We start from the raw sequence: 14,097 nt of genomic DNA, 5'->3' as shown, positions 1-14,097 counted from the left end.
GTCAAGGAAGTAAGATTCGCAACTCTCGCGAGAACACGCTGTTCAAGCTGACCCACATTAAATGGCTACCCAAAGTTAGCCCTTGATAACGTTAGCGACACAGTGCTTGATAAAGAAGGACATGCTCGCTGTTTTGAGTACATGCACATCTTTTTGCTGGAGTAAATGACTGTCATGTCTTGTTGACTGCCGTACAGTAAAGTCTGTAACGATAAAAAAGATGTCAACTTTAACCAAACAACCAAGTTAACGTTAGCAAGTCACAAGCAAGAGTCTGGGACAGCGGAGGATTCGCCTTAGCAACAGTTGCAGGTAACGTAGCAACTGCAGACGCTTGTTTCAGTCACCGTTGCGGCTATCGGAGCATGACAGTAGCTACCTCGCTTAATTCACGGGGTACAGTTAATACGTGGAGATTTGAGTATTTTAGCTATGTTTTTTTCTGTTAGTAATGTAGTTTCACATGAGTCTGATATCAGCAACTTTACTGTGGGAGCTACTGTGACAACCTAAATGACCATTTCATCTTCTCAGCAGTGATCAACAGCACACAAATCCACCATGAGATTGAAAACATCGCTGCTAAAGGAACCCAAACATATCCTTTTTACGACGTCTTTAGCTACCAAGCCTTTTACCTGTATGTTTTTGTAGAGCTAACAATGTTGTATGTGGCTAACACAACGTCGAAACCTTGATGTTGCTATCATTAATGTTGTTAGTACAGTTAGAAGTAGTAATTGGGTTGTAGTAGTGGTTATTTAATATGGGTTGGTTAGATTTAACACCTAACCTGTTACAAATCTAGGATATTTTCTTCATTTTGTTTTAGATGACCCTATTAATACAGAAGCTACTGTGGTATTTCACATGACCAACTAAAATACATGTTCATTTAATTTGATCACTTTCCTTAATAGTAGGGTACATAAGGAACTTGTGAGTTGTGTTGGCTGGACCACATCTGATGAGCTGTACTCATGCAGTGAGGACCACCAGATCCTCAAGTGGAACTTGTTGACCAATGATACCAGTTTGGTTGTCAGGTTGCCAGAGGACATTTATCCCATTGACCTGCACTGGTTCCCCAAAGCCATTGGCGGCAAGAAACAGACCCAGACAGAGATCTTTGTACTCACCAGCACTGATGGCAAGTCTTTATATTCTCTATTTTCTTCATGGCTTGGTTTCTGAGTTCACTCCTCATATCAATATGTCAGTTTTGTTTCGCAAGTTGTTTATTCAGTCAACAGCCACACATATGGGATAAGAGGTGTGACAGAGTGGGTGAAACACATCATTTGCCACCTTTTTTTCCACCATCAACACCAGCTAACTTATTAATTTGACTTGTTTGCTTAAACCATTAGTTTACCAGTAATCGTATGTAGATGCATACTATCCCGGGTTTGTTTGTTTTACATTATATATGTTAAGAATTTACATTCAGAAAACTTTTGGTTAAAGTAGAACACAGACATGTATTAAGGTTAACTATTGTTTACTGGGTTTAGTTCTGAGTTCCTAAGAACAGCCCGCGTCTGCCTCCCTACCACCTTCCTTGTCACTTGAGCTACACTACATCACAAGAGGCTGTTTTTAAGTCATATCTATACAGAGAAATGTTTGTTTAAATAGCACTCATATACTGCCATATGCTAACTAAACTAACAACACACTGTTTACAGAATTTTCACTACTCTTTGATATGCCTCCATGCCTCTCGTCTTATTTGTCCTCAGTGTCGTTTCCATACTAAGTAGTATGTCAATGTCTTGCCTAATCATTTGTTGAATGAAGCACATACTCAGGAGATGCTCTTCATGTCATTGTCACCTCCACCAGTTTAATACTTGTGAAAAAAACTGATCTTGGTCCATCAACATTATGTTTGAAGCAGGGAGGCAGCCTCTTTTCTTCATATCACTATATCTAATTTTTTTTGTGAGACTGTAGCCCCCCCAAACATCACATCAGCAGCAGAGGGAGGAGGACAAAAGACAGATGACTGATAGTGACTAATGTCTGTGTTCTTCATTCTTTCTAAACGTCACTCATAGTTTGATGGGTTATGGTTGGGGTTAGAATATTTTAGATTTCTTTCCAGTGAGATATAATTGAGTTTATATAGTGTCTTTGCTAGGGCCCTCCACGCTGCCTTGTCACACCTGGAACAGCTTTTTTAGTTTGAAGTCAAATAAAATCAAATTTTCTTGAGGAGGACTCCAAAGCCCCCCAACTATGTTGAGGCATTTAATTGTTTGACCTATATTACACTGACATTTATCTGGACCCTTCTGATGTCAAATGTAAGTGCTCACACACATGACTCTGTGGACATGAACAAACCTATCTGGAACAATTCTAAGGTAGCTTTAAGTTATTCCACTGCCGGTTTGTGCAAATACAGGTCCTGGCGTCGCGGGCTCTGCACACGCACAACAGCACTGCTGCTGAAAGAAATCCTAGGGAAACACTGATTGTAGTAATATTTCACTTGACAGTGCAGTCTGTGTGAAGTGCATCTGCTGTCGTTTAGTCTCTTCTTCGGCCTATATTAGATATAAACACACAGAATATGGATGAACTGTTATGGCAGGCAATGTGTGGTCACAACACTAATGGCAGTGTAGGGTTGCATAAACACACCCACAAACTGAGGCAGCAATTTTCTCTGGCAGACCAACGAGTAGTGAAAACTCTGTTACGATTCACTTTTGCAACTTTCTTTTGCTTTCTTGCCTTGGTACAGTTAAACAAATATCAGTGTCACCCTTATTATGCTGTACTTCTGAAATAAGTTATTGGCTATTGTTGAACAACAAAAACATGAAAAACACACATATTTTGGTGCAATCTTTAAAATCTGTATTATGTTCAGGATACTTTTTTTACTTTGAAATATATGTAATACTAATAGGGAGGATTCTGCGTTAATTTTGTCCGGGTTTTTTTTTGTCTTGGTTGTTTAGGCAACCTCTTTTTTTCTGTGCAAGTATATTAATAAAATGCATTCCAGTTGCAAACACTTTCTAACTCTATCTTCAGTCTCAACTTCTAAAACAAAATATTGTACATCTAATTAATAAGTATACTGCAATTATTTTTGGATGCCTAATATTTCCCCATAAAAAAGACTCATAATTGTGTAGTTTAGATGCATAATTCGCCATTCAACCAGAGAGTATTTTGTTTGGATTAGAAGTAGACTAGATCCAAAGAGGTTCAAATGAAGCATTAGGCATATTGCTGGGGTTTGTGTTTCGAACAACTGTCTTCTTCTTCTTTTCTCCATGAAATTATAATGTGTTGTCATAATACATTTCACACAGATGAATCATCAAGCGTTTCTTACCATACCATCTTTAAATAGAAGTGAAAGAATATATAAAATTCTAGTATGAAAATAATCATCTGCCAGATAAAAAGCAAACTAACAATCACCACACAGAAACATTATACACATGATGTTGGGCTACACCGAAGTGATTGATAGAGTGTGACTGATGACGCAAGTGCACATTCCCATGTAACAAAAATAGAAATTATATTTTTAAATCAATTTAGGGCATATTTTTTAATTTTGAAGAGTCCTTCAATATAGTTGTACATGCTTGTTATACTCACTACCTGCTGGATCAGTAACATCCACTTTTGTTGGGATCTCCAAATTTAGAAATGGGAGAGAGCAGTAGCATGCTGATTTGCAGTTTTAGGCCACCAGAAATTACATAGAACATTCAGAATTTTTTAATACACACTGCCACAAAGTATATGTTAGGCTAGTGTCTTCAATAACTGTCTCCATGCCTGATCACCCTTTGCGTCTACCAAATAGAAAATTGCCCTAATTCAACCAACGGAAACCCTTTAGTTTTACTCATCCGCTTCATGTTGTAAGTTTATAATTTAGCTGAGAGAAAGTATAGCTTTGTTGCAAATTGTGTGTTAGGGAATTGAAAGTTATTATATATCATTTATAGTGCTGGATTATAAAGTTTCAAGCTTCAAAGATATGTTTTGGAATGGATGTGGTAAAAAAAAAAAAAAAAAGAAAAGCCATTTGCCTCACCAAGCCACCTGAATCACTTAGACTTATGAAACATACTCTATCTGTTCTTTATATACAGCACCAGTCAAAAGTTTGGACACACTTTCTCATTCAAATGACCAGGAAGGTGTGTCCAAACTTTTTATTGCTACTGTCAGTCAGCATCCACTTATTAGCAAGAGAATTACAGCGGACACATCTGTTCCTGAATTATTGAACGTTAACAGCTACACCACCCCAGCCCTGGATGTGGAGCTTACTTACGTATAGTGAGCCTGTTTTTGTCTTTTTGCAGGGAAATTCCACCTGACCTCCAAGTTAGGGCGCATTGAGAAGAGTGTTGAAGCACACAAAGGAGCTGTTTTGGCTGGCAGATGGAACTATGATGGCACTGCTCTCATCACAGGTAAGGCTGATAGAGAAATACATCCATATTTTCAATGACGTTTATGAAATAGTAAATGTTTTAAAATAAAAATAAGAAGGTTAAAGTAATATTTTATATTTTCAAATTCAGTTACATACATCTTGACCTGTTTCTTTACTTCTGCATAGCTGGAGAGGATGGGCAGATCAAGATCTGGTCCAAAAGTGGGATGCTGCGCTCAACATTAGCCAGCCAAGGTAAGGCTAGAGACTGAGCATTTATTGACTGAATTTAAGTCACATGAATGTGACTAATGTTTGCAGGAAACTGTTAATAATTTTCAGTAATCACAAAATAATTTTTTCTGATCAACATTTTAAAGCGATCAAGTTTAAATTGCATTAGCGCTGATATTAGTAATAGCCTACATTATTAATAGTGTCATCTTAACACATTCTAACCATAGACTGTAAAACATTAATGGACATAACTACTGTGACGTCACCCATTGGTTTGTGGACTCTCATTTTGTAGTCTTGAGTTTGCTTTTTGACCTTCGCCATCTTGGAGTTTTGGAACCAGAAGCGACTATATTTGGATGAGAGGGTGGGGCTTATCCTAATGCTAGTAGGTTAGCACAGTACTTTTACTGTATATGGTTAACTCTGGGCGTGTTAATACGGATTTTCACTAACTAAAAACAGGCTTAAAACCATTAAAACAAAATGTACTTACTGGAAAAACACAACATCCAACTCTTTAAAATGCTGAACAAGACGTTTTTTATGTTACTGTAGCTTTTTGGCTAACTCTTGTCATTTCTTTACTCATATATTACTATTTTTTTTGTTTGTTTGTGCTTTCCCTTCTTAAATCAACAAAACAAGTAACTTTCATCAACTGAAACCACTCTAGTAATAGTTAAGGATGAACCAATACTCTGTGAATTTGGGGTTACACTATAATTTACAAAATAATTTACAAAATGAACATCGTGATGTATTGAAGAAGACTTGAAACTAGCGAATGCGACGATAAACTCATTAGGAAAGTGTTTACTGAATTAATAAACCGTGTGGGAAGTAGGGTAAATTTCTCATAGACTTAGGAACAATCAGAGTACTTTTTGGTGCTAGTGGAGTTGCCCCCTGCTTGGCCACTAGAGAGAATGCAGGTTACAGTAACTTCCACATTGGCTTCACTTTTCAGACCTGGTGCTACCTGCTTGGTTCTAACACAACCATTGATTTTTCAGCCTGAAATGACAGATGTCTTGACATTTTTTCAGTCCTAAAACAATAATTCTACATTCAAACTCTTGTACTGTAGGTATTTAGTAAGTCGTGCACACCATAACCAATTACACCCTCTCTGTCTTTCTCACATCACATCACATATATGCATAGTACTGATTGTTTTTGCGACAGAAAAAAAGAGCAAGAAGCAGAGACCTGATGAAGATACAAGGCACTCAGAACTTAAGCTTTATTTGTGTGTATCATTTCTTCTTCTTCATGCTATAACACCTCTTCATCTGGCTCCTGTTTGATACCAGACTCAGATGAATGGCCCCTGTAGATGGAACTCCCTCACACAAGATCCCAGACGACAAATTCATTGCCACACCTTACATATAGTTCAATTTTATTCTTCAGACTTTCATTTTATATCTAATACTATGCTTTAATTATGAGGGAGTTAGCATGGTTGTTGCGTTCAAAAGCATGTATGTTGAGCCTTTTTACTCATGCCAGATTATCTAAAATGACTGTCACAGAAGAAATGTGTTTTCTTTTTGTCTCTTTTCTTGGCTGTGTGTTTGTGTAGTGTGAATATGTTGGGCCTATTGGGACATAATTGTGCTCAGTACAACCAAAAGCAGAATCGCTCTTCCAGTCCTTTTTTTATTTTTTAATGAAAAGCATCATAAAGTTTCAAAGCTTTATAGGAGTGGAGTTTTATTAAAAGTCATAAAAAAGACCCCTAATGATATATTTCTATATCCAACATTCACATTACAGATGGCTTACTTATTAATTGATTCATTGTGCTGTTTGACTTATTAAATATTTCTTCTCAGTAGTGAAACTGAAAAAAGATGGGTGGTGGATGAACAGTGGCTTCTAGGGAAACGGATGGCACACTCATGGTGAATGACGGGTGCTGTGAAAACTTGGCAGGAGAACAGCGATTGAGCCAGAGTATGTAGGAACATTTTCCTTTAACTGGCTGTTTGAAGAATGAGCTGCTCGGTCGTGGGCTGCTCAACAGACCAACAGATTTTGTAGGACACCTGGATATAGTAGCACTACCACAGAGGTGCATCATCCTCCACATGGCACTCAGATTACTGCAGGTGTTGCTTCTCTTTAGAGCCCAAATCTGTATACATACACCACATACCCTACAGGAACAGACTGTGAAATGTGTCCTCCTTGGGTACTATGACCCATTTCAAGAGAGAGAGAGCTCTAGGAAGAGTTTGGAAGCGAGCGAGAGGGAGTAGAGAGGAACTTGTCTCAACCCCTCTCATCGCCTTTGTCAGATTTAGATCATGTGACCAGTTGGCATTTGTGAGAAACCACACGCACCTGGAGTAGGGTTAAATGTCAGGCCCCCTTCCCCTCCACACACGCGTTGCCACAACCCAACTCGTATGCACTTTTTTCCCATTGCATGTGCGCATAAACACACACACACACTTGTGCTTATACTGTAGAGGTTAGGCAGGTTTGCTCAGCTGGTGTGCCTGCAAGCTAAGTGCTGTTCCGTAGGCTGAATGATGAGGAGATCTCTGACTCTTAGGGAATGTGAGAGGAGGAATAAGCGATTCTGTATCCTGGACCTATTGTTCACACCAACTCTTAGTTTGTTAACAAAAGAAGTAGAAATATATACATACAAACAATTTAAATTTACATCCCTTTTGATATAACCTCATGTAAGTATCTAAGTCCTCTAAATAAATTTACTTATATTATTCCCTGAAATAAATCAACTGTTCTTGTGTTGAAAATAATGGAAATTGTAATTTTCTGTGTATCCTCCAGGGTCTCCTGTGTATTCTGTTGCCTGGGGTCCGGACTCAGACAGAATCCTCTACACATCAGGTCGACAGCTGGTCATCAAGCCTCTGCAGCCCAGCTCTAAAGTCATACAAGTACATGAACTTTTTTATTTTTATGTTATTTGGTTGTTGTTTTTTTAAGAGGTCAAAACTTGTTTTTAAAAGTTACGTTAAAACTTAATACATGGACCACATTTGACTTTCCTCTGTTCATTTCTTGGTAACAAGACCCAGTGACTCCAAATGAATATTGATAACATTTACTATGCTGGTTACATGGAGAATATAGCCCACCTCTTTATAAAGTGATGACAATTTCCTTATTTCATAAAACTTTTAATGAACAATTTGACAAAACAAAAAGTCAGTTTTTTTCATTAGGTTCCAGGTCATATGACTCCATCCTCCAAAACCAATACCTTTTAATGACACAAGCTTTATACGATCTTAAATGATAAGCTCTGCATGTAGCTCCTTTTGTCATGTTTTAGGGTTAGTTTTGAGTAGGAAAGTATTAAAAAACATGCAAAACTAACATAACTTGTGTGGTGGAAGTAATTACATTACATGATGTAGATAGACACCTTTATTTGCTCAGGGGAAACAATTGAGAACACTCTCATCTACAATGGTGCTCTGCAGATACACAACCAAACAAGTCATACAACAAAAAGACTATGTAAAACCAACAATCTTACACCAAACTTAAATACAATACAAACACAAGACATATGACTTATAAAATACAAAATAACAAAAAGAAAATATAAGAACACAATGATAAAACAGACACATTAAGACAAATAGGAGCGTTCAAAAAATGTTCTAGAGATAAAAAGATTGTCTAATTCAAGGAAGTCCTGAAGCTTATTTCACCATGAGTAGCATAGGGGAACGCAGTTTTTTACCACTCCAGTATTCATATATGGCGTGCCTAAAGTAACGCATTTCCTTTGAATGGGTACTGTATCCCATATTACATAAGTCTTAGAAGTGATGATAAATAAAAAAGTAGCTTATTTAGGATGACTTTAGAAATAAAAACAAAGTTTGTTCTCTTCAAGTGGTAAATGATGTCCGCCTCACTTTCTCATAGGAAACAATGATCGGTTCTAAAACTGTCAACTGTAATAAATCTAAGAGCATTGTGATACACTGCATCAAGAGTTTTGAGGGTATGGGAAGTGTCATGCATGTAAATTACATCTGCATAGTGAAGCACTGATAAAATGTTCAATCTGCAGTCCACTGCTAAAAGAGAGGCACTGCTTATTTATGTAAAAGAAACCTAATTTAAACTTAAGCTTTTTAGTTAGTACCTTTTTTAAATGATAATTTTTCATCTAATTACCAGATATTTTAGTCCCAGGTATTGTAATAATAGTAATACTTAGTGGATTTTTATTTGAGATCTGATGAAGAGCATGTGATAATTTTATATGGATTTTGTAAAATCTTAAGTTTAATCAGAGCCTTTTGAATAGCCAAAGAACAGCCGTTAACTTAGACAATGTTTTAGGGCACTGATTACTGTGTTGTCAGCATAGTAATGAATAGAGGCGTTTCTAACAAATAAGCCAGAGTCATTTATGTACAATGTGAATCAAACATGACCTAGTGTTGAGCCCTGTGGCATCCCTTTTGTGACTTCAAGGAAGTCAGATTGAAGAGCGTCTGCATCTATTGCTTGAGTCTGCCTGTAAGATAACTGTGAAACCACTTACATGTGTTTGTGGCAAAACCAAATGATCCAAGTTTATTCAAGAATATGATCCACTGTGTCATATGCTTTAGATCAATCAATGGACAGAACAATACAACACTCCTTATCCAGAGGGCAGATTATATAATTTCCTGCCTTGTTGCTGCTGTCAAACTGTTATGTCTAAATATGAAACCAGGGTGATCGTGATTAAAATGCAATTCTCAGCTAGAAAATGACATAATTGATTATTGATGAGCTCTTCTAAGATTTTTGCTAAACATGATAGTTTAGAAATAGGGCGTAGGTAGTTATTTGGGTCATTAGTGTCACCGCCTTCATGCAGAGGCAGTGCATGTGCTGCTTTCCACACTTTAAGAATACAAATGTTAAATTAAGATGATGAGTTATAGGATAAAGTATAATAGGTACAGTCTTGTATTCAAAAGGCATGCTCCAGGAGCCTTTTTTGGGTCAGGCAGGGCATCAAAAACCTCCTTAACAGGGAACTGTCTAAGGGAAAATCATTCCCCAAAAAGGGTTATTACTATTACAACTGAGGTCATCTTCAAGTGAGGCAATTGTAGATAGATTTAGATTTTTTTATTAGGTGATCAGAAGAAATAAAATGACTCACATATTTGTTCTTTTTCTGAAACAAGGACAGAAAGGTGCTTGGGCAGGGAGGAATTGTTTTATTGATTTAGTGACTTCATTGTTTTCAATAGTTTTGCCAGAACATGGTTGCTCATGAAAACAAACCAGGAAATTTGGCCCCACCCTAGTTGACAGCGAGTCTTCCAATTGCCGATAGAGTACCACAGGCTGCCATTGTAGTGCCACAGGCTGCCACCGAGATCTCACTACCTGCCAGTGCCACTAGGAGGATACCAGCTTTGCTGGACCTGGCATCACAATGCCCTTTGCCTTTTGCCAGTTCTTTACAAATGAAATTTGCGGTTCGTTGATATGCATTGCTATATAGGGACTAAATAATAGGAGCAAAAATGCAATAAGTCTAAATGTGTTAGAGTGCTTCTGCATTAAGGAAGGTTGCACCACTGAGGACCTTGCACACCAGTGAGTATTTTTCTTGTACATGTGTACATTTGTTTATTATTACTCTTGAAGCTCAATAGCGCCTGGGACCTTAAATAAACAGTGGAGGGTTTAATGTGCACCTTCTCAGCCCTTTGCTCTCTCTTTCTGAGCCATTACTACACGCATACGTGGGCACCAACACACACATGTTCAATTTCATCAACTCCCCTTGAGACTCCTTTGAGGCCAATGCAGTGATACAGGTTTTAACTGTATTGGTCTGAATGGGTCAACATGCTTTAGTAAACCAGGGTTGAACACGGGTTGGATGCTGTGTGGCTTTAGTTAACATTGTGGATGTGAGGTTAAACAAACAACATTTATGAACATTTACATACTGCCCCTCTAGTAGGGCTGGGCAATTAATCGAAAAATAATCGAAACCGACATTTAGAAACTCTAATCGACTTAATCTTGCTCATGTCAATTAATCGTGGTGTTCACTGTTGCCATGACAGCAAAGGTTGCATATCTTTTAAAGAATTTGAAAACTTGTCTCCAGTGATCATTTTAACTCAAACCATGATCTTTACATAGTTCTAATCAAGTAAACTACACATTAACCACAGCGTCACACCTTAAAACATCATTATTTTCACTCCCTAAAGATACTCATGTGTGAGGGCAGCAGTGGAAAATACAAAACTAAAGAAACTGTGAAAATACATAATTGTTCATCAAGGGTGGAGATAATCATTCATTAATCATAATCGAGGTTAAAAGTTCAATTCATCATGATTTTGATTTTTGCCATAATCACCCAGCCCTACCCTCCTAGTGTAAAGAAAAAAAGTGCAACATAAAGAGATAGGGTGAGGGAGAACACATACACACACGTAAGCAATCAAGAGAGTGAGCTTGAGACAAAACTGAACTGAAACTTGTAATCAGTTTTATTCTCAGTGACTGAAGTTTCTCAGTAACTTATAACAGCAATGTTATAAGTGTGAGATGTATTTACAGCATAACCTTGTTGTGATCTGTCTCTCTCTAGTGGAAGGCTCACGATGGGGTTGTCCTGAAGGTGGACTGGAATTCAGTCAATGATCTCATACTGTCAGGTGGAGAGGACTGTAAATACAAGGTGAGCGGTGATTGTGTATATTTTTGAATGTCATGGGATGTATTGAATTGTTTTGCACCTTTCAATCTTTGCCCCTCTTCACCAGGTATGGGACAGCTTTGGTCGTCTTCTTTACTCCTCATCATCTCATGACTACCCAGTCACCTCGTTGTCCTGGGCTCCAGATGGAGAAGTGTTTGCCATGGGCTCCTTCAACACCCTGCGGCTCTGTGATAAGACTGGAGTAAGGAAAGCCATTTTATCTTCCATCTGTGCCTTATTCTTGAATAATGTATCTCATCATGACGCCCACAATAGAAGTCCCTACAATGATATGTCAGCAATCAGCAGTTGTAGAAACTCACAGATGCTCTTGCCATTCATATTAGAAAACTGTAAGTTCTTGCTTATCTGTAAAAAAAACACATACAGGAGGAGACACTGAGTCTAAAAAGATGTTGCAGCAGCTTAGTACATTGAAATGAAATTAACTAGGAGATAAAAATATTGCTTTAGTTTATAAATATGTATGTTTCTCAACTCTTTGAGTATAGAATAGATATTATGTTTTTGTTATGTTTGCATTATAAAACTTTACTGAAATCAATACACAGAAATCATGTGCCACATTAACTGGTCATTAAATCATCCAAAAAACAATATTGCTTTGCACTTCTATCTACAGTCAATTCACTACTAGTACATGTATACTCTTACGTTAACATTGTACATTTTAGCCCTCAGTCTGTCTAATTTCATACACATGACCAAGGACATTTACAACATTCATGGTAATCATGTGACAAAGTAATAGATGTTTTCATGCGTAGGTTGCACCATGTTAACATGAGTGTTCAACATGTCAGACGACACTGCATAAAACAAAATGCTGTACATTGATCCTAAATTAATCATAGTTTGAACAAGGTCTATATTTCTGATATTAGAAGTCTGATGTAAAATGAGATATTATCTTTAGTGATCAGAATAGATAATGCTTGTTATAAGCAGCTGCTCCTGACATGCTTTTAAAGGATGTATGTTACTGTAGAGCTTTTGGAGTCCATTCATTAAGGGTTAGTGTAGTATTAGTATTTTTCTTTCCACATATGATAGTGTGGATTTCTGTTTTGTATGTTTTATTAATTCATTTTCATTTAACAATAGAACAGTTATGAGCTGTAGCCAATCACATCCTTTTCCCTAAAACATTGATACACTGTTAGCTGTTCCAGTGCAGTGCAGTTTGTATTGTGTAGATCATTATGTGTCTTATGCTTTCTATACATTGTTCATCTCTGTAAATCACATTCAGCTTTACACCACATGTTCTTGTTACCTGGTGCTGATGGTAACTGGAGTCGTAATGAGAGGGGAAATGGCAGAATGATGAACGGTAATTGTTGTTTTATTACTGCTGAACGTTTGGCCAGAAACAATATTACTTGTTCCCTGCTCTGCCCTTGTGGGACGTTCAGGGCTTCTTTGAGTTAACGTGGAGATGTCAGTGTTTTGCTCCATCAGATCTGTTGTAATGAAAACAAACAGCCAGGGCTGGGTTCTTGTGTGCTGATCACCAGGTATTTCATGCTTCATTTTGATTTATTTAGGATCAAATGACTTTTTTTCTGGAGCACTAAAACAAATGGGCTGGAGAAAGGTCTGCGCCAACACGTCTTCTCCAGAAGGGTAAGGTGTGTGTACGTGTGTACGTGTTTTGGAGAGGTTACATTAATATCATGCATGGAGTATGAATGTTTGAAGGAAGAGACTGGGGAAATCCCTCCGCCTTTAGCATTACTTTTGGTTTTCTGAACCAGGGTTTACAGTAGTTTTGGGAAAAATTGCCAGATTATAGCTGTGAGCTGATGTAATCATTTAAATGAAGCCAGCTTGTATCCATTTTCTCAGTCTAAACAAAAATAAAAATGAGCGCGCTATTAAAACTATAACAAGAAGAGCTGCCTACAACGTGCTCCTTAAATTTTTTTTTTTTGTGATACCCGATTCACCTATTATGGGTTTGTTTACTTGGTTGATTTGTTCCATTGTTTTGTCATTGCACCACTTGCTTTGCTGTGGTGTGCCTCGGTTAAGGCAGTGTGATGATGATGATAATTATGATGATTCTGCCCTACTCTAACTGGAGGAAGGGTATGCTTGCCTTCTCCTCCCTAAAGCCCCTCAGAGACTGTGTGTACTGTAGCATGGCGTGGGAGGCTTGCTCAAGAACAAGGGAGGTGGGGTAGGGTGGGGGTGGGGGGGGTGCAGAGAAAGAGAAAAAGAGTTTAGAAAAAGAAATTCCCCCTCATGGGTCATTCCATCTAAGTATCTTTCTATGTGTGAATGTAGACATATAGTGCACTCCTCTTAGACATTAAGTTAGATTTTGAATTCATAAGTACATTTGGGCAGTGTACTATAATAACTGTGCATGTGAGTTTACACACAAACACAGAAGCCATTGACCAATTACGGGGGCTTTACCTGTGTTGGTGCTGTGGTTTGTTTGTGGCGCATTAAGGGTTAAGCATTTGTGAAGAGCCTTTTCAGTTACTAGCGGGACTAATGGGAAGGAGTTTCATTCTGTATCTGCTACAATGAAACCTTGCACTTTAACGTACTGTTGCTGGCTCAGCAGGATCAGTCCCGCGCATTTAACCCCTTCACCTCCCGTCCAGCCCGGCTCTCCTCTCGCCCTAAACTCTCAACTCTCTCTCCTACTCCTTTCTCTCTCTCTCTCTCT

At 37.9% G+C, this 14,097-nt stretch overlaps 1 protein-coding gene across 2 annotated transcripts in view; it reads left to right on the top strand.

The window, feature by feature from the left end:
* The first annotated feature begins 51 nt into the window (after nt 1–51).
* ift80 (intraflagellar transport 80 homolog (Chlamydomonas)) overlaps nt 52–14,097 on the top strand; it is a 44,324-nt gene continuing 30,278 nt past the window's right edge. The window contains exons 1-8 of one of the 2 annotated variants that reach the window (XM_053320819.1): nt 52–312; nt 538–601; nt 932–1,150; nt 4,347–4,457; nt 4,607–4,675; nt 7,469–7,578; nt 11,283–11,372; nt 11,458–11,595. In XM_053320819.1, coding sequence (XP_053176794.1) covers nt 562–601; nt 932–1,150; nt 4,347–4,457; nt 4,607–4,675; nt 7,469–7,578; nt 11,283–11,372; nt 11,458–11,595 — 777 coding nt within the window. In that variant the 5' untranslated portion in view covers nt 52–312; nt 538–561. Of the gene's footprint in view, nt 313–534; nt 602–931; nt 1,151–4,346; nt 4,458–4,606; nt 4,676–7,468; nt 7,579–11,282; nt 11,373–11,457; nt 11,596–14,097 lie in introns of both variants that reach the window. The other variant, XM_053320820.1, reaches the window with a different exon arrangement.

The sequence above is a fragment of the Scomber japonicus genome, chromosome 6 (genome assembly GCF_027409825.1).
Source record: "Scomber japonicus isolate fScoJap1 chromosome 6, fScoJap1.pri, whole genome shotgun sequence".
Lineage (NCBI taxonomy): Eukaryota > Metazoa > Chordata > Actinopteri > Scombriformes > Scombridae > Scomber > Scomber japonicus.
This window is presented reverse-complemented; position numbering and strand designations above follow the sequence as displayed.